This window comes from Haplochromis burtoni, unplaced genomic scaffold (assembly GCF_018398535.1).
Source record: "Haplochromis burtoni strain Fernald_Lab_line unplaced genomic scaffold, NCSU_Asbu1 Contig_158, whole genome shotgun sequence".
Classification (NCBI taxonomy): Eukaryota; Metazoa; Chordata; class Actinopteri; order Cichliformes; family Cichlidae; genus Haplochromis; species Haplochromis burtoni.
In genome coordinates this window covers 1,299,224-1,323,054 of record NW_024582519.1, presented here as the reverse complement: position 1 = coordinate 1,323,054, position 23,831 = coordinate 1,299,224, and the positions used below count along the sequence as shown (strand labels likewise).

At 41.9% G+C, this 23,831-nt stretch overlaps 1 protein-coding gene across 1 annotated transcript in view; it reads left to right on the top strand.

Annotated features, from left to right (window-relative positions):
* Window positions 1-23,831, top strand: part of frem3 (Fras1 related extracellular matrix 3) — a 31,748-nt gene that overhangs the window by 5,392 nt on the left and 2,525 nt on the right. The window contains exons 2-22 of the mRNA XM_005932318.2: window positions 742-831; window positions 11,492-11,638; window positions 13,102-13,332; window positions 13,408-13,533; window positions 13,774-14,025; window positions 16,451-16,600; window positions 16,687-16,896; window positions 17,293-17,490; window positions 17,595-17,759; window positions 18,136-18,318; window positions 18,411-18,541; window positions 20,404-20,562; window positions 20,692-20,995; window positions 21,076-21,207; window positions 21,306-21,637; window positions 22,248-22,440; window positions 22,531-22,635; window positions 22,951-23,078; window positions 23,169-23,303; window positions 23,398-23,524; window positions 23,621-23,808. Of these exons, the coding sequence (XP_005932380.1) occupies window positions 742-831; window positions 11,492-11,638; window positions 13,102-13,332; window positions 13,408-13,533; window positions 13,774-14,025; window positions 16,451-16,600; window positions 16,687-16,896; window positions 17,293-17,490; window positions 17,595-17,759; window positions 18,136-18,318; window positions 18,411-18,541; window positions 20,404-20,562; window positions 20,692-20,995; window positions 21,076-21,207; window positions 21,306-21,637; window positions 22,248-22,440; window positions 22,531-22,635; window positions 22,951-23,078; window positions 23,169-23,303; window positions 23,398-23,524; window positions 23,621-23,808 (3,686 nt within the window). The remainder of the gene's footprint in view (window positions 1-741; window positions 832-11,491; window positions 11,639-13,101; window positions 13,333-13,407; window positions 13,534-13,773; window positions 14,026-16,450; window positions 16,601-16,686; window positions 16,897-17,292; window positions 17,491-17,594; window positions 17,760-18,135; window positions 18,319-18,410; window positions 18,542-20,403; window positions 20,563-20,691; window positions 20,996-21,075; window positions 21,208-21,305; window positions 21,638-22,247; window positions 22,441-22,530; window positions 22,636-22,950; window positions 23,079-23,168; window positions 23,304-23,397; window positions 23,525-23,620; window positions 23,809-23,831) is intronic.

The window sequence follows — 23,831 nt, the reverse complement described above, 5'->3', positions numbered from 1 at the left end:
TGTTTTGTGTGGCACAAAGGAAAGAATTGTTCTGAATTCATGATGCCAACAGCTTTGAGTTAGTATAAAGTTGACAGAACACCAGATATTCTCCCAGGATTTATTACAAAGACTTGTTTTTATAGAATTTAATAAGATGCATAGAAGCACAAATCCAAATCCTGAATGTGTAAAACAGAAAGACAGCTTTTTATAACCGGTGAAAAAGCAAAGAATAAAAAATATTCAAATAAATAATATTCAGTTAAAACCAGTTGGCTGCATTCTTATACTAATATAATGATGCTTAACTGGTTACTACAGACCCCATAAAACAATTTTAACCTCCTAGGACCTGGCGTCCACATATGTGGACATCAAATTTTGGGTTGTCTAGACCAAAATACAAAATTTTGCTCTACAAGGGCCTGATTTCCACTTATGAGGACGTTATGCTGCCACTGTTCTGTCAAAATTTTCAAGATAATGTCCTCATATGTGGATCTCATTTTTCTCAGAAACAAAAATCAGGGAAAAAAGTCACGTAACTCTTTGTTTTTACATTCATCAGGTCCCAATCAGCCCAAATGGTAAAGACAAATTAAAATTGCATGCCCTGAAAGGGTTCAGGTCTTAGGAGATTAAATATATCTCTGTAAACTATATTTTCTGACTTTGTTTTTATACAACCTTATAAAAGTGGTTTAGTCGTCACAGTTATCATTTTAGCTAATTGTTTCTCCATATTTTTTATGCAAACAGCTGATATCAATGACATGAAGATCTGTTATGTGCTGTTGGATGGGAGCAACGCCACCAGTGATATCTTCTACTTCACAGTTGAAGACAACGGTAGGACCCCTCTAATATTTAACGTGCAGTGGCTTCAAGCCACTTTGAGTTTGACTTTTAATGGCTGCTTAAAATTTAAACTTCTTGCTCTCTGTCGGTCACCTAAGTGTTTGCATCACAAAGGCTTAAAGCAGTTGGCCATGACTGACACCCAGTACCGAGGCGCCGCCTCTGTTCGCCCCACTGGAAAGGGCAGCAGGTTTAAAGGACAGGGGTCAAAGGGGACTTAAGTCAAACACTGAATGTGGGTTAGTAAAAGTAAAAGACTACCACATGCTCTCAACTGTATTGTTATTGAACAATAGGGTCCTATACTTTGGGGCGCTTCTCTGGGCTTTCAAACGTCACCTTTCATCATCTGCCTGAAGTGACACAGTGAAATGTGCATAGGTATGCTGATATATCTGGTTCCTCTTACAACAAGTCTCACAAACATCTTCTTTTATCTTTCTAAGTATCCAATATTCAATGACATGACTTGTGAAATAAAATCTGCAGAATATTTTGACATTGTGAAGATTTTCAAATTAAAAGATTCTTAAATTTCTTTTTAATAAATAACCAATTTTATCCAAACTATAAGAACTTCATATTTTTTGTTAGCTCAATTTCTTTCTCTCTCTGTTTTTACTCGCTTACTCTGACATAACATTGAAGCACTGAGGCTTTCTGTAACACTGCCTTACTATTAAAACATTATTTATATCCACCCCAAGCATAATGCGACAATCTGACAGCCGACATCGTTTACCCTAAAGAATTCTCTTAAATGAATCGGATATGCATGGTATATGATGGGTCAGGGTATAATAAAATCACTCGTTGCCTTGTCACATTCACCTCTAACAGCATTACATATTTATAGCAAATGCAAAGCGATAAAATGCAGCAGGTGGGTTTTACTATTTTAGCATTGGCTGTAAAATATGAAACAAGATTTAGGAAGGCAATCAATGCTGAAGGGAAAGTTTAGTCTATAATTATGCTGTTTGGAGGGACATGCTCCACCTCCTAACACCACCATCACACCCATTGAGAAAAAGGAGGACGTGAGTTTGTCTGTTTTTAGTTTAGCTTCGCCTTAATGCCTCCGTATTAACTCTTACCCTCAGACTGTGAGTGATATATTTATTTTTAATGAGAATCAGTAGCACTGACATTAATCAACATAGATTAGATAAAAGTGCCTTAATCCTATAATCTTCATTTAGGCCAACATTTTTCCACATGTGGTTTAATAAGATGCCTAAAGCTAAGAATTTCTGTCTTTAAGTGTGGGTTTTACCACAGGAAGGGAACGCAAGGGCTTCAATTAGCTCAGCGCTCCCTTTTCTGTTTGCTTACACACTTTATTTAAGCTTCCAGCCAACTCAGCTGAACCAGGTGCAGTGGAGCTTATACTGGGACGTAAAACCAGACCTTGTTTCTACATGACCACGGCTGACACATGTGGCAGCGCCACATCATCTGTGTGATGAACTGCATCTGTATCACTGCACTTAATGGATACACTTATCAGTAAAATCATCACCATACGTATACATAACTACACACATAAATACAAAGACACGTCCAGGAAAAGATCAAAGAGATAATACATGAGAGCGAGTCGAGCCAGCTGGTGGCACGCTAATGTGAAGTGTTGAAGAGGTGACCCCTGAGGGATGTGGCTTTATCCTGGACATGTAGGGGCATGTGAGTGGAGAGCACAGTGATGGTCAGGCTCTCTGATAACAAATCTCAGTGGGTGAGCTGCTTGTGTGAGAACCGATGGTGGGTCAGTAGAGATTAGCACCCAAGATAATCCATTTTTCACTGGCCTCAGGGAACAAACTTTTGTACTTAAAAAGAAAATCCAAATGCGACTTCATTAACCTAACCTAAGGTTAAATAGAAATCTGTGCTTAAACACCACAAAAACACTATTAAACTTCTTTATAATGAATTCTTATCTAATCAAAGTAGTTCTAGATCCAGACACATCCTTTCAAAATCAGTGGGTTTTAAACCTCCTTTGTAAACTCCAGTAATTCTTAATCCTGAATCGAGTGTAAACATACCACTTCTAAACCTAGTAAGTTTTACACAAACGCACACAATCTGAATGTGGCCTCACGCTCCGGAAATACCCCTCAGATGCACTGATATGGGAAGCTCCCTAAGGGTCTTAGCAGCCTTTAAAAGATACCTGCCACTACATGCGCTCCAGTGATGCTTCTTCACGAGCAGGTCAAGAATACACACTCGGATAATTAACATATCCTCATGTGGAACTGAAGCAGTTTGGCATTCCTCTATAAGCCCTGCAGGCTCAAATGTTGCAAGCATACATGTACATATGTAACTGCGAGTCCGTGTATCTGCTGATACAGAAAATTAAGATCTTAATCAAACATAAACCAATGATGTTCAGACCAGTGACATTGTGTGTGTGGGTATGTGTGTGTATGTGTGGCCAGGCAAAGCGGAAGTATGGCTCTTGTAGGAGCACGTGTGTCAGTAAGTTGGGTAAGTTACTTTAAAAAAGTAATTAATTACTAATTACTAATTACTTAGTCAATATTGTATTTAAAATACTTATCTAATTACTGTGTCAGAAAAGTAACTTAATTACTAAATAAGTAATTTAACTAAATACTTCTTAAAATCCCTATAAACCTTGAGTGGGCAAACAACAGAAATTAAACTCTTTAAATAATAAATACATTTTTTTAAAGACGGTAGCAGCGGTAGCATCTATTCCACAATGCAGCCTGCAATCACTTTTTTAAGCTCTCCTTCAGACGCTTTCTGTGCTGCTGAAGTAAAATCGAGTTTTGCCTGCTTAGCAGGAGCTGCCGCGGTGTTACCCATGGATGATGAACAAGGATCACTCAGAAGTGTTCGTCTCTGCTCTTGTGTCAGGCGCTTCAGTAGATTACTCCTGCTATTAACAGCAGCCGATAGTTTTTTCTCCCCAGGACATAGCTTACATATTACTGTAATAATAAGTGATCCGACCAGTTACCATGTAAGTGAAGAGACGGGAATATGTCCATTTCAAAAAACAGCCACTCGCTTCAGCCGAGTCCGACATCTTCCGCTTTAGAATACGACTATAAAGCAAACTGGTGCGAAATGACGTACAGCTGCACTACAGCGATGTTAAAGCGGCAGAGTTTACTTCTACGTTTAGGAGACAAATTATTGAAATTAAATAATGATATTCAGCGAGTTTAATTATTTTACAATGTAACGCAAATACATTGTAAGTAACTGTAATTAAAATACCTAAAATGAACAGTAATTTGTTACTCTACTTTTTCAGTGGAAAAGTAATTTAATTACAGTAACGCGTTACTTAGTAACGCATTAAACCCAACACTGGTCTTAGTAAGAAGTCAGGAGCAGACACTCGGTTTGATTTCAGGGGTCTCTGTGAGGATCAGTCATTAGCATAGAGTTAGCATAGCAGTCAGTTGTTAGAAAAAAAACCCTCCTCTTTTGCTTAAAGTTTAAATCTACAGTGAAAAACATCTAAATTCTACATTTGATCTGCATTATCCATGCTATATGGTGCATAGTTTGTTTCTTTTTTTAATGTCTTGTGATTCCATTACAGTTTCTGCAGCCCCTGGTTCATTTCAGGTATTCTATACATGTTTATATCTGTATATTCACAAGAAAGCTATTATGTAACATTAAATACTTAAAGGTGTAACGGTTTTTCAAGTCATTGGTTTACTTTTACAACACCTCACCTTGCTACAAGTTTAACAATAAGAAAGATTTTCTCAAATGCTGATTTGAGCAATAAAAATCTTTTAAAAACATGACAACGTCATCAGTACTGATTGTCCACACCACTGTCCAGCCTCACTGTCACTCTCCTTCTATGCATCTTCTGTGTTGTGGAAAGTTAAATAGGTGCAGATAGTTGCTTTAAAGTCAGGTGGAGACTGGAGGCATAAAGAAAAATCTTTAATCACAAAATTTTGAATATCTTATGATTATTTGCCAGCAAATCCCGTCTAAAGTAGAAAGAAACCAGTATAATTATCATCTGCTACTGCTGTCATTTTAAAAAACTAATGGCTTCTTACTAAGTACTCAGAATACCAGACTTAACAGAACTGTGATGATGATCTTAGAAATAAACTAGGATTCAACTTGGGCCATCCTCACACCGTTTGCAAGCAGTAACTTGCACTCAAGTGACCAACTCTGGAATTTCTTACAGCCGTTCAAAGAGTCGGATACTGAAGCAGTAAATACCTGCTGTGACACAGCTCACATATATCCCCATCCATCAGGAATGGGTCCAGTGAGCCACGGGCTAAGAAAAGAAACCCTTTTGTGTCAGGCCTGTTAAACCTTGTAAATGTAAAGATTTTGGAGTGTTTTGGAACAATAATTTAAAAAACAACAACAACAACAACAACAAACAATTCATTCTTCTTAATCTTTGGTGCAAGTCAAAGTGCACCCCAAACAGAAGACAAAAACCAAAGACAGAACAAATAGCTTTGCATTCAGATAAGTCTCTGTGGGGGGTTTTCTAGTTGCAACAATATAGTCTCCCAGTTCTGCAGGGGGATCATGGGCCCTGGTGAGTTGAGTGTTATGTGATCATTCAGAGCCGGGGAGAGGAATGCACTTCCTATGGGACTCCAGACTCCAGGGCCACAGACAGAGCAGGGCCTAGAAGTTAGTTGGTATCCCAGGCAGACAGGTGTGTACGTGAGAGTGGAGGCTCCAGAGGGATCCCCTTTCAAAGCCTGTGGTCACCCCACTCCCAGCTCTGCAGAAATCTAACCCAATCTCAGATAGCCCCATAACCCACAGATTTCCAGCGTAAGAGTTGCCCGCTCTGGAGGGGGCAGCTCCCCAGAGGGGTGCAATGATCTCAAGCCAGAAGAGAAAAGGGGAAACTGAGGAAAAGGAACTTGAAATATTTTTAAAAGGGCAGCATTTTGGTCACATTTCTTCAGTACTGTAAGGGTACCCTGCTGCATGTGGACTGCAGGCTGGCCGACATGGACATGCTAAACCTCTGCTCCCTAACAGTGTTTTGGGATCTTACATGTCACTCGTGTCAACAGTCACCAGGAGATTTACTGGCTAATGGTGCCACTGTCGGGGCCCCCGCGACTTAAAGAAGCTAAGGCCTCTCAGTCCTCCTCCACCGCACCCCGTCCTGTTCTCACTTACCCTCCTTCCCCTTTCCTCTTCTCTAAGAGCCCTTCAGGGTATTACTATTCTTTTTTCTTGTTTCTATCTCACGTTTCCCTCCGGCCCTTTCACTGAGCTCTGCTATTCCCTCATTCTTTGTCTCTATTTCTCTTTTTGTTCTTTATCTTGAGCCTTGATTTATGGCGACTGGTGGACTTCTGGGGTGCAGAGTTATGATGTATAGCTAGAGCGGTTATTCTTATCTGCTCCCACGTGGCAAAGCTGTCACTGAGTTACTCTGTGCCATGTTTTTTTTTTTTCAGCCGCACTAGTGACTTTGCTGCAGAGAAGGAAACACTGGTTTGTTGGATTGTTGGTTTGTTTATACATGAATCACTGTGGTCTGAAGTGAAATGTCTCAACAGCTTTTGAATGGATTAGTTTTGGTACATTCATGACACACCAGGAAGAGTTTGAACTTCCTGGTTTCAGTCGAGGTGCCTCAAAAGATTAATCAGGTGCAGTTTTTCATAATTTTTTGACTCAGTTGTCTTAACCAGAGCCTCCTTATATTTCAGCATTACACCGGTAGCTGATGCTACACCTGATGCTAATTTCTCTGGTGCCACAAGGGACCATGTATGAACAACAGGGTGGAGGGAAATGATGTTCAATGCAGGGAAGCACTGACTGTATGTGCACGTTGCACCAATACGGGAAGCTGCTGATTAGTGCTAAGCAGCAGGCCAATAAAGCGCTAAAAGTGTAGGTCACAAAGCAAGCCACATTATTTATCACATAATTGCGTAAATCAGCTAAATCACTAAAACCCCATATGCAATCAAGGTTCAATGTCATTCAGTCATTGTGATCAGACCGAACAGGCATTTAGTATTTAATGCATTTAGTTAAAGAGACTGATTATGTATTAATACAATTTAAGTAGATATGTCCATGTCATCATAATAATGTTGGTCCACGATTAACATTGCAACTGACTAAGTCATGTTGTGTGAGCATTCGGTTAGCATTAGCAAAGAATTTGGTGAATGCTATTAAAAACAATCACTAGCAAATCAAAATGTTAACCAGTGTCCAATTATGTGCACTGAATGAGCCAGTCTACGGGTATTTTTCCGTGCTTTCACACTGGTTTTATTTTTTGTCCCCTGAGGCAGCGTTCCAACATTTTAGCCTGAAATATCCTTCAGTACAGCCTTAATCTAGATTTAGATTGATCAATAGTGTTGTTTTGTTCATTATTTTTGCTTTTGAACTTTTTGCATGATTTGACATCTACATGTGAGTGCTGTCTGTTTACCCAGATGTTTGACATCCTCTAGATTTAACAGACCACACTTAAAGCCAGTGATATTAAATGCTGAGCATAGCTGGCAGGAATCTCACCAGTATTCATATGAACTGGATGATTGATGACGAAATGCAATAACGTGACGCTTGTCACTCAATGAGGATATTCTTAGAAGGTTGCTGTTCCTTGCATCATGCTGGTGAGCTTCATATTGACCTTCCTCTCAAGTGATACCTCCAGCCTGACCCACTGTACCACTGCATCTATGTATGGTTCAGGCAGTGCCGCTGTGTAAATATGAGCTGAGGGAGAATGCACCGTTAAAGGATGCCTTTGCAGAGAAATTGTGAGGCTGCAATGTCCTGTAAATAAGCCATGATGTTGTGCTGAGTCATCCTGTTATTCTGTAACTGCTCTGTGTTTTCTGATGCACATTCTTAGTGCTTGTTAGGAGTTTGTGTCACTCGGCTCGTATAACAGAACACATTTCTTTAGTATTCTTTGCCGTCCAACTGGCATCAATCAAAGTGAAGCTAATTTATTAGATGGCTGCTAACAGGAAGGTTTGGAAATACATGGAGCCTATAAAACATTTCATCCCAGCAGAAATTATAACGATTGTCAGTTTAAAAAGCTAATGGAAATGTGAGCTTAGTGAGTCAGTCGCCGAGTGTATTGGATTTGATAGCCAGACTAATATAGCATGAGCGTCATAAAAATTGCAATAAATCAAAATAATTAATCATAAAGCACAGCAATCTGGCTCCTATGTTTGCAACTACTTTTTGTGCGGGTCTTTCTATTTTGGGCAAAGCTAAACCATTTTCATTTATTTCTGAAGTGCTATGTGCACGCCTGGCATCCCGACTCTTGGCTTGCTCAGCCTCATGCCAGCGCCGGCCTCAGCGTCTGACAGCACGCACAAAAGAATTCAGAGAAATGTGGAGGCAGGCAGGCAGGGAGGCACGCCATGGCGGCAGATCTGGCCCACCCAGACTGCGGCCTGCTGTCCTTCTCAGTTGTTCATCCCCTTTTTGCGAACAAAGCCGACACAGGGAGGAAGGGGAGCACAGAGGGGGAGGAGGTTTGTGGAGTACATCTGTCACTCTGCTACACATAATCTGGGAGTCTGGCGGGAAGGAAGGTTTTGTGAGACAGGGAGGGACAGACTGACAGACTAAGGGAGATCTTCGCTTTGATGTTCTTAGCCAGAAAACAGTAGTGCTGCTTTCTGCTCCTCCTGAGCATATATTATAACAGCAAATCACATTCTTCGTACTGTAGGAGTGAGGTGCAACGGAAAAAGGAAGATGTGAAACAGCCATTTCAAACAGCAGTGACAGCTGTTATTCTGGATAAAAAGATTATTAAAAACAACCGTGGATCACGCTGTGGATAACAAGTAGGCAATGCCAGATGTAACTCTGTGGTGGTGTCTCTTTATGATTGTAAATGCAATCATAAAGAGACACCACTATACGTCCCCAGAGCAGGGCTGTGAAACACACAGCACGACCGTTATTCGGCTGTGTAATGGGGCCTGTTGTTTTAAAAGTACAGGATTTGCATTTATTCACTTCTGCAGGTTATTTACTGTTGGAAAAATGAAAACGTAAAATGTAAAAATGAAGCTAGAATGTTTGTTACTTATGATGGCAAACACATCATGTCAGCAGCAACATGTGTAGTGTGTTTCAGATAGTAATGTAATAAGATATAAAACATGTTACATTTGTCCCCAGCTTTCCCCATATATGTAAAATTATATTTATATCTAGAAACAGTCACAGAGGTGTCGTAAAATGTAACTTTTCAGTGTCATTTGAATACTGTAGAAATATGTCGTTGCAATTTCGATGCTTGTTATTCAACAGCCTGTGAAATATCAGCCCAGCACACTTGGTCTGATTCATAAAAAGCCCTTTGTTTTACTCCTTGTAGTAATGCAGAAACCTAAAGCTGCCTGATTGCTTGGTGCCAAAACAAGAGCAGTTTTTTGTCTTTGCTGTGTTCATTCAATAAGCCCTGATGAGAGACTCTGAATGAGCTTCTCCTCATATCAGCTCCAAATAGGGCCAACTGCCAGCAAGCACTTTTTTTTTCCAGCACAGAAACAATCTGATGATTCAAGTCTTTTTTTCTGTGTGTGACTGTACATCAGGCTGGAATTGGTGCATTTTCCTTCTTGGATGCTGAGAGCAAATCTGTGTCTTTAAGAGTTTTGCTTGTTTAGCAGGTACTGAGTCGATTCTGCTCAGAACACAACAAAGTCGAATGTTTTCAAAAACCCGTTATTCTATTAACACTTGAAGAATTTGGGTCAAGCAAAAACAGACATGATACTTGTTTCCTGTATTTTTAGCCATGGCTGCGGGAAACCTGAGCACGAGCCTGGTGCAGAGTGCTCACCAGGCATTGCCGCTCCATTTTCGCAAGAGGATAGCCTGCATTCATGTATCCATCCGTGTACGCTAAACAGAATAAGACTCTTTCTTTAACTTGAACTCAGTTGTCCACAGTCTGTTTTCGAGAAAGAAATGAAAAGTGATTATTTATGTTTACTATCCCACATTTTCCAGACAGTCATCATTACTCAATCAAACATCAGCTGAATCTGATCATGCTTCTGCCTTTTGGTCCATGTGGATCGTTTCTATTGTGATACGACCTGGCTTGGCTTCAGCGCTGACATGTGGGTTCGAGGAAGCGGCCCCCTTCCCATCCTGAATACCCACACTCAGCTCCCCAGTGTTTTCATTCTCCCCGGTCACATAGCATAAAGACTGCAGCCCCTTTCTTCTTCACTGAGGCAAAAATGAGCTCAATGGTGGTTCAGTGTGAGGACAAGGAGAGGCTCCTTTCTATTGTCCCGTTGTTTGTTTTTGTTCATGCTCCTTTGACTGGTGTAATGTCTAGTTCACATTTGTTTTATTTTTTCTGACACCTGTATCAAACCTTTAAAAAATCTTCCCAAAAACTTCTGCTTCTTCTCATTCAGTCAAGTCCTCTCACTCCTCTAAGCAACTTTTTTACAGAGTTAGGTCAGCGGGGCTGCTCTCAGTGTGACCAGCCGAGCAAAACTAAAGCGAGCCAGTTGTCTCTAACCTCTCTGATCCAGAGAATCCGCTGAGCCTGACCCATTTCAAAAGTCACAGGTCACCAGGCTCGCCTCACTCAAGGATAAAGCATTAAGCTATTTTACCGCCATTGCTAAAAAAAAATATTCCAAGTATGCAGCAGAACTTATTCGCTGACATATTTCTGAAGCTGCCTGTATTAAGTCAGTGATAAAAACCAAACTGGCAGTTAGAGGGATTACATGAGTCATGAGATAGTGTGGATTAAAGACGGGATCTATGACTCTGACCTTTTGATATTTCATGTCAAATGTGTTTCACTTTTGGAGGATAGCCTCTTTCACTCAGTATTTACTCAGGCTCATATTGTGCGCAGCCACACATTAAATCATCCTTAAAACAGGGGCAAGAAATTAATATTCCCCAAGGGGCCACATGAGAAACTGTTGTGGATGGCCGCACCCATAAGTAGTTCTCCACAACAGTCCCAGTTTCTCATCTGGCCCCTTGGGGAATATTAATTGGCTGCCCCTGGCTTAATGTATGATAAAAAGTCAGAAATTAGTAGAAAGGGGTAATTGTGCTCACTTTTTTTAAAGCCAGAAACATGTAATCATTTGTATATGCTCTTTGAGGTCACTAATAATATCCGACTCATCTCTATGTCCTGGAAATGCCCCACTCCACTTCATTATTTTCACAAGGGAACGCTACAGAGCATGAACAGTGCATGGCAAGTTCAATAAAGATAAAACTCTATGAGTTTTTCAAAAGCAGACAATTTCCATTTTATCTGAGTTCGCAGGCATCCTACTGAGGCCTGAGAATAAGAGAGAGCTGTAGGTAGACGTGGATAAGAATCCATTGAAATGACAAGTAATGCAACTCCTCCTGGTGAAGTGAGCTTTAGAGAAGCCCTGGTATTAAGTTATCATGTTTCCCTTCCTAAATTAAAATATCCCTTTGATTCCTTTTATCCTTGAGCGCAGAGCAGATTGCAGTTTATATGCCTCAGTGAGTCCCGATAGGAACAAACCAGATTATTGTAGTCTCCATCGGAAAGAAGTTTCAAATGAAATGCTAATGCGTTAGGTTCTTTTTCCCCCCTGCCTCTCTTTAGGTGGAAATAAACTAAATCCCCAGCCATTCCGACTCAACTGGGCCTGGATCTCTCTGGAGAGGGAATACTATTTGGTGGATGAAGATGCCAAATTCCTGGAGGTGACGCTGAAACGCAGAGGCTACCTGGGTGAAACTTCTTTTGTCAGTAAGTGCTGACAAGTCATTTATTTAGCTTCTAATTAACTGCAGGAAACCTAATTAAATTTGTATGCTTTAGAAATGAGTGAGTTTTTTGTTTGTTTTTACATACATAATGATTGCTTTTACTATAATCTGCAGACATAAACAGGTTTTTATGTGTTATGCTACTGTCTGCTTCATATTTTGGATGCAAATATTGTATTTTCTACTCCATAACATTTATTTTAAAGCTTCAGTAGCTTATTTTGGAGATACGTTGACTCAAGCTACCAATATATAAGTAATTAATATCAACAGCTGCAATGATCCAATAATATAATGGTAACAATATAATGGTAAATGGACGGGTTAATGCTTTTCTAGTCTGCTTGAGCATTCAAAACACAGCATGTCTCATTCACCCATTCACAAACATAAGAGCGTTTTTGTCTCAGTGCTTTCACATTCACGCTCCAACGAACGCATCAGGAGCATGGCTCAGTATCTTGCCCATGGATACTTTGGCATGCAGACTGGAGCAGCCAGAGATCAAACCACCAACCGTCTGAGTAGTAGATGACATGCTCCACCTCCTGACCCACGTCCTCCCCAGTTATATGAAGTGCCATCCTCGTAGTTACTTTAGCTTCTTTAAATATACAATAAATACATCATCAGCTACGTAAGCTGGATTATAACTTCCACTTCATTAAAAAGTCCAGATACATTTTTTCCACGTGACTAAATTTAAAATCTTTCCTGGAAATGATCCTAAGCATTGTGGGACTCACTCGTTTTTAGAGCCAGCTTCAAGTGGCCCTTCAAGAAAGTGCAGTTTTTGGTACTCCCACAATGGCCTTATTTTTTAGCTCCTAAGGGGCCACTTGCTTGTCACTCATAAAAAGATATGATGGATGATGATACCACACGACCCTTTATTAAACTGACATTTTAACAATGAATTATTACCCACTTTTAAAGTCTCTTTAGACTTTCATGTTATTTATGTGTTTTTAAAGGTCAGACCTGCAATAAAGCATGACCATAGCTGCCTTTAGTTAAAATCTCTAAACATTCCTTTTAAGGCTGCAGGGCTTATCCTCAGCTTATCCCTGCAGCCAAACGAAGAAAAACTCCACACTCACGCTGCAGACATGTCCCCAAAGGAGCAAAGCTTTTGTTTTCTTGTTTGACTGCTGCTCCATTTCCTGTCCTGTCTGTGACAGAGGTTCAGTTGAATTCATGTATGACATTTCCTAGTAAGGCTTGCATGCTGGCCACTCACTCGCTGTGCAAAGGAACGTAAAACTCGAACTATCTTTTTCTTATTCTGCGGCGTCAGCAGACAGAATATTCTACCTGTTATTGTTGCATCAGATTGAAATTATCATGTGTACTGTTCAAATATGAAAGCCTGTACTTTGACATAAGCCCCAGGAGGAAGCACTGGGGTAAAATATTGCTGCCACTGGCACTGCTTTTCCTCAGGTATTGCCACTAAGGACGGCACAGCAGAGAAGGACAAGGATTTCCGTGGTAAAGCCCAGAAGCAGGTTCAGTTCAACCCAGGCCAGACCACAGCGACCTGGAAAGTGAAAATCTTCACAGACCAGGACTTTGAGACCTCGGAAACATTTGAGATACAGCTGTCAGACCCTGTCATGGCTGTACTGGAGTTTCCTGACGTCGCGACGGTGGAGATTGTGGACCCTGGTGATGGTAAGAATCTGGTTATTTTGAATTATTTGAACAAAATTGTTGTTCTTGGCCTTGATTTGTTTTCCTTCAAAACAGAATCGACCGTCTACATCCCTCAGTCAGAGTTCAAGATAGAGGAGGATGTTGGAGAGCTGTTGGTGCCAGTGCGACGTTCGGGAGATGCCAGCCAGGAGCTCCTGGTAGTTTGTTACACTCAGCAAGGTGAGATCAATCTGTTTTTATCAAAACACAAATAAATGAAATTTCAGGAGTGGAACCTTTTCTTTCATTACTTTTGACTACTGGTGATATATTAGAGCAAACATTTCTATGTTCATGTGTAGGGCTGATTATTTAATTAGTATTTATTTTGTGTTATTTTTTATTTTCCCTTTTTACTCCAAAGACTTCCTGCTGTTAGTTTCCCTGCAAACTGATCTTTCTGTTCCCATAATTCCTCAGGAACAGCCACCGGCACCATACCCAGCACAGTCCTTTCCTACTCTGACTACATCACCCGGCCCGAGGACCACACCAGCGTGCTGCGCTTCGATAAGGATGAGCGCGAAAAAGCCTGTCGCATCATTATCATCGATGACTCCCTTTACGAGGAAGAGGAGAGCTTCAACGTCAGCCTCAGCATGCCCATGGGGGGCCAGGTGGGCGCCAACTTCCCGTCTGCCAAAGTCACCATTTTGGCAGACAGCGATGACGGTGAGTGGGAGTGTTTGATCATTTGAGAAAAATAATGATGAACGTATGCTGAGCTGAGCTCGTTCTTTTTGGACCCGCATCAGACCCGGAGTTGAAGATGAAGAGAGGGATCTCCATCAATCATCTGTTTACAGACAGAAGGAGGGACCTCGTGAAACTATTGCACGTACAGTGTGGAAAATGATTATTTGATCCCCTGCTGAATTTGTAATTTTACTCAAACACTCACAAATTTTACGCTAGTTTCATTTTAACTCAGAGAGACAGAATATCAAAATCAAAAATCCAGAAGAAAAACACATTACATAAAAAAGTTATGACCTGATTTGCATGTCATTGAGTGGAATAAGTATTTGACCCTGAGCAAAACACAGCAGTAAGATGCTTTTTGTAGTTGGTCACCAGGTTTGTTGGTGCACTGGTAAATATTATGAACAGTGAGTAAATACCATACGCTGACATCCTTTGCTGCAGTTAGAGAGCCACAGAGGGCGGCAGGTGTGCTTGATCCTGTTGCTTACAGAGTCTCTTTGCTCTGTGTTTGCATTTGCGTGTCTGCTCGCTATTAATCCACCGAAGGTGCGCAGACAGTCTGATCACCACAATCACCAAAGCCTAAAGACCTGGATGCTGCGCCTGCATCAGCGGCTCGACAGTATGGCTGTGTTTAAGCTACAGTTATCCACTATACTCAGCCTGTCTGGGCGTCAGATACAAGATAACAGCAGACAGGTGCTGAGTGGGGAAAAGGCGACCTCTGTGAATGTTATGCTACACTGTAGCCCGACAGATCAAAGGACTTTAAATCTCACCGTGCTCCGCGGGCGACCCTCACCGGCATTTAGGAAGGCCCAGGGGGAAACAGAGGGCACCCCTTTGTCTGAAGGGACCAAAAGGCAGGTGGTGGAGGGGGGGTGGGGGGAGGCTATTATGCAGGGAATCCAAATGACTGGCATGTTTTCCAGCACTATGTGGTCTGTATCTCTAAGGAGTCTCAACATATTAGCTTGAGAAAGAATCACAATTCTAACATTCATTAGAGCCTCTTGTACTTTCTTTTCTGAATCATTAATGACAGATTTATTTTCCTTTCTCACATTTACCCCGTCTCTCGTGCCTTTTGCCCGTTTCTCGCACTTGCTTGGAGTTTAATTGATCTTTATATAAATATAACCATTGTGCATTCCCAGACACGTGAAGAGACAAGAGAAGAGTCTTTATTGTAAACCTCTATTGTGATCCTTCTTCTTCTTCTTGGTGGGTCCTGAAGTACCACCGCGCCACAAATCTGCTTCAGTGCCTGTAATGTGTGCGTCTCTGTTAAACAATCAGCCCCGCCTGAGTAAACTTGTGGTTTGGGACCTTGCCAACGACGAGCCTCTATTGTTACTGTTTGTCTGGATCTTCCTCCCACTGATCTTAAGGTTGCCATGTTGGCACTCACTTCACCCTCTCACCCTTATTTTGGTGCTAAATAGAAGCCGGAAGGCGCTGAATGCATCCCAGCAACCATTCCCTCAGCTTCAGTTGTCTCTCGCAGCATACATCGACTTCTAAGTAAACTTTAAGAGCAGATCTGCCATTTCTCCTCAAGTAGTAATTACTGAGAGGGAAATTATTGAGACATCTGACATTCACTCATAGTGTCCCGAAATGGTTAACAGATACAGTGATAGATTTTTATTGACTTTTGTTACATATCAGCTCTGAAAAGATGAACCTCTATATCTCCACGTCTATCTATAGGTCAGATCTCTAAGAGCGCTGGCCGGACGCAGTGTGTTGAAAACCTGCTTTATACACAAGTGAAGAGAGATGAATGTGTTCCAGCGGTCTGAATTCTTGCCCTCTGTCTTTACAAAGGAGACGGTTGCCTCTCTGTCTCTGCCACCACCCCCCTCCCCTCCTTTACCATGCTTCTTATCAGCTTCTCTGTCATCAGACGCCAGGAACGTCCCTTCGCTTACCCATCAGTGCCTGTGCACATACAAGCACACAGCTTATTCATCAGGTGCACCCTCAACCCTTTGGCGTTGAGTTCAGAGAGAGCTGTCGGGATTTAGATAAGTGGGGGAGGAAGGTTGAGGCAGGATAAGATGGATGACAGCTCTCTTCCTGTGCTGAGTAAAAAATGGGGGCATTTTGCTCAGCTATTCACTTCAATCTGTCCCTGAACCTGAACTACAAAACATGTAGTCTAAATATCCTCACAAATTAACTGCCAACATCCAAATGTCTGGGCTTATGCTGTGCCACAAAAAGATCTTTGTTTTAAGAGCCTGTAGAGAAAACACAGATTACTTCCTTCACTTTATGCGGTTTTGGAAACTACTTTGTCAGAATATTTCCATTAAGAAAATACTGACCGCTGATCATGGCTCAATTATTTACTAATTTCCCTTCCTAATATTCCCAACTCTCACAGAGCCTTCACTGTACTTCGGTGAGCCTGAGTATATCGTGGATGAGAGCTCAGGCTATGTCGAGGTAAAGGTTTGGAGGACAGGCACTGACCTGTCCAAAACCGCTACCGTCACCATCCGCTCCAGGAAAAGCGACCCCGTTTCTGCTGAAGGTAAAAATCAGACGTTTGACAGAATCCACAGCACTCAGTCGCATTAAATAACACCATCATTTAATGGCTTCTTCTCTGTCTGCCAGCTGGACAGGACTACGTTGGCATTAGCCGCAACCTGGACTTTGCTCCAGGGGTGACAATGCAGACTTTTAGAGTAACCATCCTGGATGACTTGGGCCAGCCGGAACTAGAGGGACCCGAGACCTTTGACCTTGTGTTGCGGATGCCCATGAATGCGGTGCTAGGAGAACCAAGCAAGACGACCATCACCATCAATGATACTGTCACTGACTGTGAGTATCAGGTTTAGAAATCAAACCAAAGTATGGATTTATAAATCTGCACTCATAATCTTTTCAGAAGATATTCTATATTCATATTACTTATAAAAAAGTTCATTATCAGTAAATAAACAATGACTTAATGGCTACTCTGGCGCACTGTTATGTAGCTTTAAGGACAAATAAAGACTTTCTGAATACTTTTCATGTAAGATGTCATATGCTGGCTCTTAACTATTATACATATGTACATTATGAAGCATTTATTAAATGTTTTTACACATAAATTGTAGGACAAAAAATATCAGATCGCTTTAAAAAAAATATGGATTCTTCATAGCATGAAACACTATCTTCTTTTAAATTTGTGAAGACTTTCTTGTAATTGATTGCTTGTTGGCTTCTCAGTGCCTAAGGTTCAGTTTAAGGAAGGAAGCTACAGGGTGGATGAGTCTGATGGGGAGGTAACAGCCACAGTGTACCGCAGTGGAGACATCAGCCTCAGATCCACTGCACGCTGTTACACTCGCCAAGGCTCTGCTCAGGTCATGATGGACTATAACGAAAGGCCCAATACTGATGCATCAGTCATCACCTTTCTGCCAGGTGACACCCTCCCTCTGATTTGATCTTTCATGTATCATTTGAGGTGTATTTATACATATACATATATATAATATTTATTCTCTGTACCCTAATTTTCTCCCCAGGTGAGAGTGAAAAGCCGTGTGTGGTTACCCTGGTAGACGACTCCATCCATGAGGAGGATGAGGAATTCCGCTTGGTGCTGGGAACTCCTAAGAGCAAGTCTCCTTACGGAGCCGCTATCGGGGAGCAGAAGGAAGCACTGGTCACTATCACAGATGAGAAAGACAGTACGTGTTTTCTGGAACTAAATATATTGCAAATAATAAAACAACATTTGCACAAGTGGGAAAAAATGTATCAAATATCTTGGCTGAGGAAAAAAAAGATACCCCTGGCCCAAGCCAAAGAGTGTGTATTTGTACTAAGTTAGCTAAAACTGATGTAAATAACTACAATAGAATAGCTCAATTATTTTGCTGCGTCTCATAACATCTGCTAACAACAGAACACGAGAATCTCAGTACCTTTGCCTTTTTTAACACTTCTTATTCCCATAAACCACATTGTTATTTGGTAAAATCTGAGTTCAGATCAAAGATCTTCAAAAGAAAAAAATATGTTCATTTAAATGTTTATAGTACGTGAATACAATTTTTCTTCCAGAGCCGATCATCCGTTTCTCTGAGATCAAGTACAGTGTGCGTGAGCCCCAGGTGAAAGGCGAAGTGGCCACAGTGAAGATTCCTATTCTTCGTTTTGGTGACACTTCAAAGGTTTCAGTAGTGAGGGTGCACACAAAGGATGGGTCTGCAACCTCTGGAGAAGATTATAACCCGATGTCAGAGGGTGAGAACCTGGTTTTAGCAGCTACACAGTGACTAAGTAACTTGCATGCTGCCTCCTGATATGACTGCACACGTCACTGTTTGTGTTTTAAGATGTGGCATTCAAGGAGGGCGAGAAGGAACACTTTGTGGAGATTGAGGTCCTGTATGACGGTCAGAGAGAGATGAGAGAGGCCTTCACTGTGCACATGAAGCCTGATGACAATATGGTGGCTGAAATACAGGTGAGATAACGGCCACGTGGGATGCACGAGCAGATGTGCATAAACAAATATAAACCCAGAAGGTGGTTGTGTATGTGCGGGGTACAGTACTGCAGATCTACACAGGAGCCCTGTCATGTCAGCCTGTGTTAAAATAAGCAGGCAGCAGCTGGCAATGCTGTCAGCACGCCTGAACCACAGATATATAAAAAGCAGGAATGAGATGCTGAGGGGAATGTCCCAGCAGAGCCAAACAGAAGACAAACCTATAAACAGAACGGCGACATTCTGCCCATATACTCTACAGCAGGCATGTACAGCTCACGTGACAGAAATAGGTGATTACAGTACAATTTGTGTGTTGAAATTACACTGTATCATTTAAAATGACAATGTTTTATTTCGGTGAAATTAAACTAATCTCGAGGGCTCCACGGCAGATATTATAATAGCAATGTTTTGAATTCACAACTAATTTGTTTATCAAGAGTTGATTGATAAACATGTTTAGGAGCAAATCAAAATCCATTGTGGCATAACTATTAATCTCCAGCACCCAGTGTGTTTGCAGTATTACTCAGAGTGTATTTCTTTGTGAACAGTGCATTGAAAAGACAATTTTGTGAAAACAGATGAAAATTTCTTTGGGCTGGCTTCATTCAGATACACTCATCAGATATTTTAACAAATACACCCGTTCAACTGCTTTCTAACACAAATATCTAATCAGCCAATCACGTGGCAGCAACTCAATGCATTTAGGCATTTAGACATGGTCAAGACAAACTGCTGAAGTTTACACCGAGCATCAGAAAAAGGATGAAATTTGATTTAAATGGTTGTTGGTGCCAGATGAGCTGGTCTGAGTATCTCGGAAACTGAAGAGCATCTTAGGTATGCAGAAGACCACTCCAGGTGCCACTCCCGTTGGCTAAAAACAGGAAAGTAAGACTACAATTCATATAGACTCTCTTGAATGAGTGTAATGAGGACCCAAATGCAGACACAAAGGCAGACGAAGGGTTAAACGGAAAGCGAGCCCTTCGAGGCGTTGGAACAGATACAAACGAAGATGAAAACCCAAAACATAAACGGGAATCTACACTGGGAATAACAATAGGGAAACTGGAGCACAGAACAGGGATACACAATGGAGGACATCCAGGGACAGGAATTTAAAAGATACATGATTGGAACATAACAGATGTTCTGACAAGGGAGACTGACACTGTATACACACAGGAGGGTGATTAGTGGTGGAGACACATGGGAACACAGCTGGACTAAATACATCTAATGACAAGGGGAAGTGAAACAGAACTTAATACACACAGGGAAAGACTCACAATAAAACAGAAAACACACACAGAGACACACAAACTTGTACACGAGAGAGAGACATGACAGAGCTGAGAGAGAGGGAGAACGAGAGAGAATGACATGGAGAGGACTTACAGATGAGACCAAGACAACCTAAAAAGGGAACTGACTAAACATGTAACTAATAACTAGAAATACAAATGATTAAACACACATAGGGAAAGTTGCAAAGGACTAGGTGAAGAAGAATCGCAGTATAACTACATCATTCGACTTGCAAGGTGTACCTAATAAGGTGTCCAATGACTGTACACCAAATTGTGGTAATGACTAATCACACTGCATTGTTTTGAACCAAAGCATTCAATGAGATAAATATGTTACTTCTAAACCTTTGCCACACTAGATTATGAGTTAGAGTATGTGCTTTTTACACATGCATACACATTAATGATACCCATAATCTAATAGTCTAAATGGCAGAGCTATAGGCTTATTTAAAGTGTTGGGTAGTTGTTTAGGATGACAGCCAGTTGACTCTGCGTTTTCTCTCTGTTTCCCAGATGAACAAGGCCATTGTTTACATTGAGGAGATGGACAGTGTGGCAGATGTTACTTTCCCTGCCATCCCCCAAGTGGTTTCCCTTCTCATGTATGACGACACATCTAAAATGAAAGACAGACCCTACCCACCCAATGGATACCCTGTTGTTTGTGTGACGGTGACTGAGACGCTGCTTTATTTACTCTAATATAAAATCAAACAAAGCACTTTTTCAGTAGTAATTATTATATAAAATATATTGGTAATGCTGTTTTTAAAAATGTAAGGTTTATCATATTGTTTCTAGGCCTGCAACCCTAAATATCATGACTTTGATAAAACGGGTTCCATCTGTGCCGCGGAGAACATCAACAACACGCTCACTCAGTACCGCTGGCTCATCAGCGCTCCCACTGGATCAGATGGAGTAACCAGCCCCATGAGGGAAGTGGACACTAACACTTTCTTCACCAACACCAAGTCCATCACCTTGGATTCAATCTACTTCCAAGCCGGCTCTAGGGTTCAGTGTGCAGCAAGGGCTTTCAATGCCAACGGAGATGCTGGCCTGGAGCTCGTCAGTTCTATAGTTGTGATCAGCAAAGAGGAGGGTAAGAAGAAGCCAGCAGAGATTTACAGACAAAATACTGGATGTAGAATTATCTGGTTTAGCTGACCCTACCTTTTGCAGGTATGTGTCAGCCTCGTATCCCGGGTACTGTTGGAGCTGAACCTTTCTCTGCAAAGATTCGCTACACGGGTCCAGATGATCCAGACTTTCCCAACCTCATCAAACTGACAGTCCACATGCCTCACATGGACGGTAAGCGGCAAATTTTGTTGCAAATCTCAATATATGCCCTTATATAGCCAATGTGTGTGACAAAAAAACCCAAAAACAATCTTTTACCCGTTCATCAGGAATGCTGCCAGTGATCTCCACAAGACCTCTGTCCAACTTTGAGCTTACCCTGAGCCCGGATGGCACACGTGTGGGCAACCATCGCTGCTCCAATTTGCTGGACTTCAATGAGATCCAAACCGGCTACGGCTTCATCACAGACGCAACAAAGAACCCTGAAATAATTGGGGAGACATCGCCCTATCAATACAGCGTTGTCATGCGTTCAGCCAACTCTCTGCGCTTTTACAGAAATCTCAACTTAGAGGCCTGCCTCTGGGAGTTCACCAGCTACTATGACATGTCAGAGCTGCTGAACGACTGTGGAGGATCCATCGGAACCGATGGACAGGTAGGAAAAAAAGTTAAATAAGTGAAGACGGTAAAATGTGTTTTAAAATCACCACATTTTACTCAGTCTGAATATTTTTTTTAAGTTTGTAACATTTACAGGAGGGCCAGGATCCAAGGTTTTCCAGCAGAAAGCTATATAGTAACATTATGAATGAGATATTGTGATTCAACTGGTATTAGCTGAATTGCCTGGTGAGCCTGTCTCTAGCTAGCTTGCTAGCAGTACCCCATAAAGTTGATTGTGTTCATCTGGAGGTCGCGTTATTCATCCAAGTGACCGGCTGACTAGAGGTTTCTCCAACCTTATAAATGATACAGCTGCATAATGACTGAAGCTTGGGCTGTTAGCTCAGTTTTGTTAGCCAGTGGTGTTAGTTTTGGTCATTATTGCAACTGTAGCATTTGTAAGGTTGGAGAAACCTGCAGCCAGCTGAGATTGAAGAAGTCACTTGGATGAGGGACAAAAAGTGTGTTTCACTGAAAAAGTCCAGATGAGCAGAATCAACTTCCTGGGATTTTCTTACCTGGATGATTAAAGACACTCACTAGCATTAGTTCCCAAAGAAATAGGTATTATTCACGACGGTGCCTTTTCCCTGCCCATTTAGGTGCTGAACCTGGTCCAGTCTTATGTCACCCTGCGTGTTCCTCTCTTTGTGTCTTACGTCTTCCACTCTCCGGTGGCTGTCGGAGGCTGGCAGCACTTTGACCTGCAATCAGAGCTCAAGCTCACCTTTGTGTATGACACAGCTATTCTGTGGCAGGATGGCATTGGCAGCCCACCTGAAGCTGAACTACAAGGTATCTTCATAGCCAATGCTGTTAGTCTTTACTGAGGAAAAATGTAAATTGGTGACGCTCATTGGAAAACGTTCCCCTCTGTACTCGTAGGAGCCATGTACCCCACCAGTATGCGTATAAATGAGGAGGGCCGTCTCGTTGTCAACTTCAAGACCGAGGCACGCTTCAGGGGGCAGTTTGTCATGTCTCATCCAGGTATGCATGTACAGTGTACACACCCTAAACCCATCTTGTGGGGTCATTCTGTACAAGCCACCTCCGATTACCCTGTGGTCCACATCCTGTCGTTATCTATTTATGGAGTTCCACCTCAGGGGTCTTCCTGTTTGAAAGACCCAGAGGTCATTCAGCAAATGTCAAAATGACCCAACAGCGTTTACTTTTAGGCCGCAAGTAGCACAGGCAGTGTGAAAGGTCACTCTATAAATAAGGAGGTAGACACTGTTACTAGCTTAGGTTGGGCAAATTGCATTTGTGAAGATTTATGACTGTATACATGTTTGTTTTCAGGAACCAGCGTGTCATCTATGGTGATATGTGCTGACCACTCTGGGCTGACGTTCACTCTAGCCCTGGTCAGGACTGAGCCTACATACAACCAGCCCATGCAGCAGTGGAGCTTTGTCTCTGATTTTGCTGTGAGTCATTTAACTGTGAAAGCATCCTTCAACTGGTAAAGAAATAGCAAACCAAACAGCCCCATTCCTCAATGTCTGTCCAACCTCTAGGTACGAGACTACTCCGGGACTTATACAGTGAAGCTGGTCCCCTGCATTGCATCACCCAATGGGGAGTTCAGCATCCCTCCTGTCTGCCACCCAAGGGAGCCGCTTACTTTTGATATGGACATTCGCTTCCAGCAGGTTAGAGCTGATCGCTCTTAAAGGCTTTTTCAGTGTGTTGTATTTACACTTTGATGCATTATTTATTGCCTTTTTAATGATCCTTGCTCGGCAGGTGAGTGACCCGGTGGCAGCCGAGTTCAGCCTCAACACACAAATGTTCCTGCTGTCCAAGAAAGAGCTGTGGTTGTCCGATGGCTCCATGGGCTTTGGAGAAGGAACCGATGCTGCTTTTTCAGAAGGTACTACACTACTGCCATCTAGTGGTGTTAAGTAACATCACAGTGGGAAACCATGACCCACAGGGAATGTCACATGTCATCTGTACTTCAATTCAGGCTCCATGATTTATGGCCGTGTGATGGTGGATCCAGTCCAGAACCTGGGTGACTCCTTCTCCTGCAGCATTGAGAAAGTCTTCCTCTGCACCGGAATGGATGGTTACGTTCCCAAATACAACCCCACTAACAAAGAGTATGGCTGCCTGGCAGATGCACCCTCTCTACTGCACAGATTCAAGATCCTGGTATGATGCAATAGATCACAAAG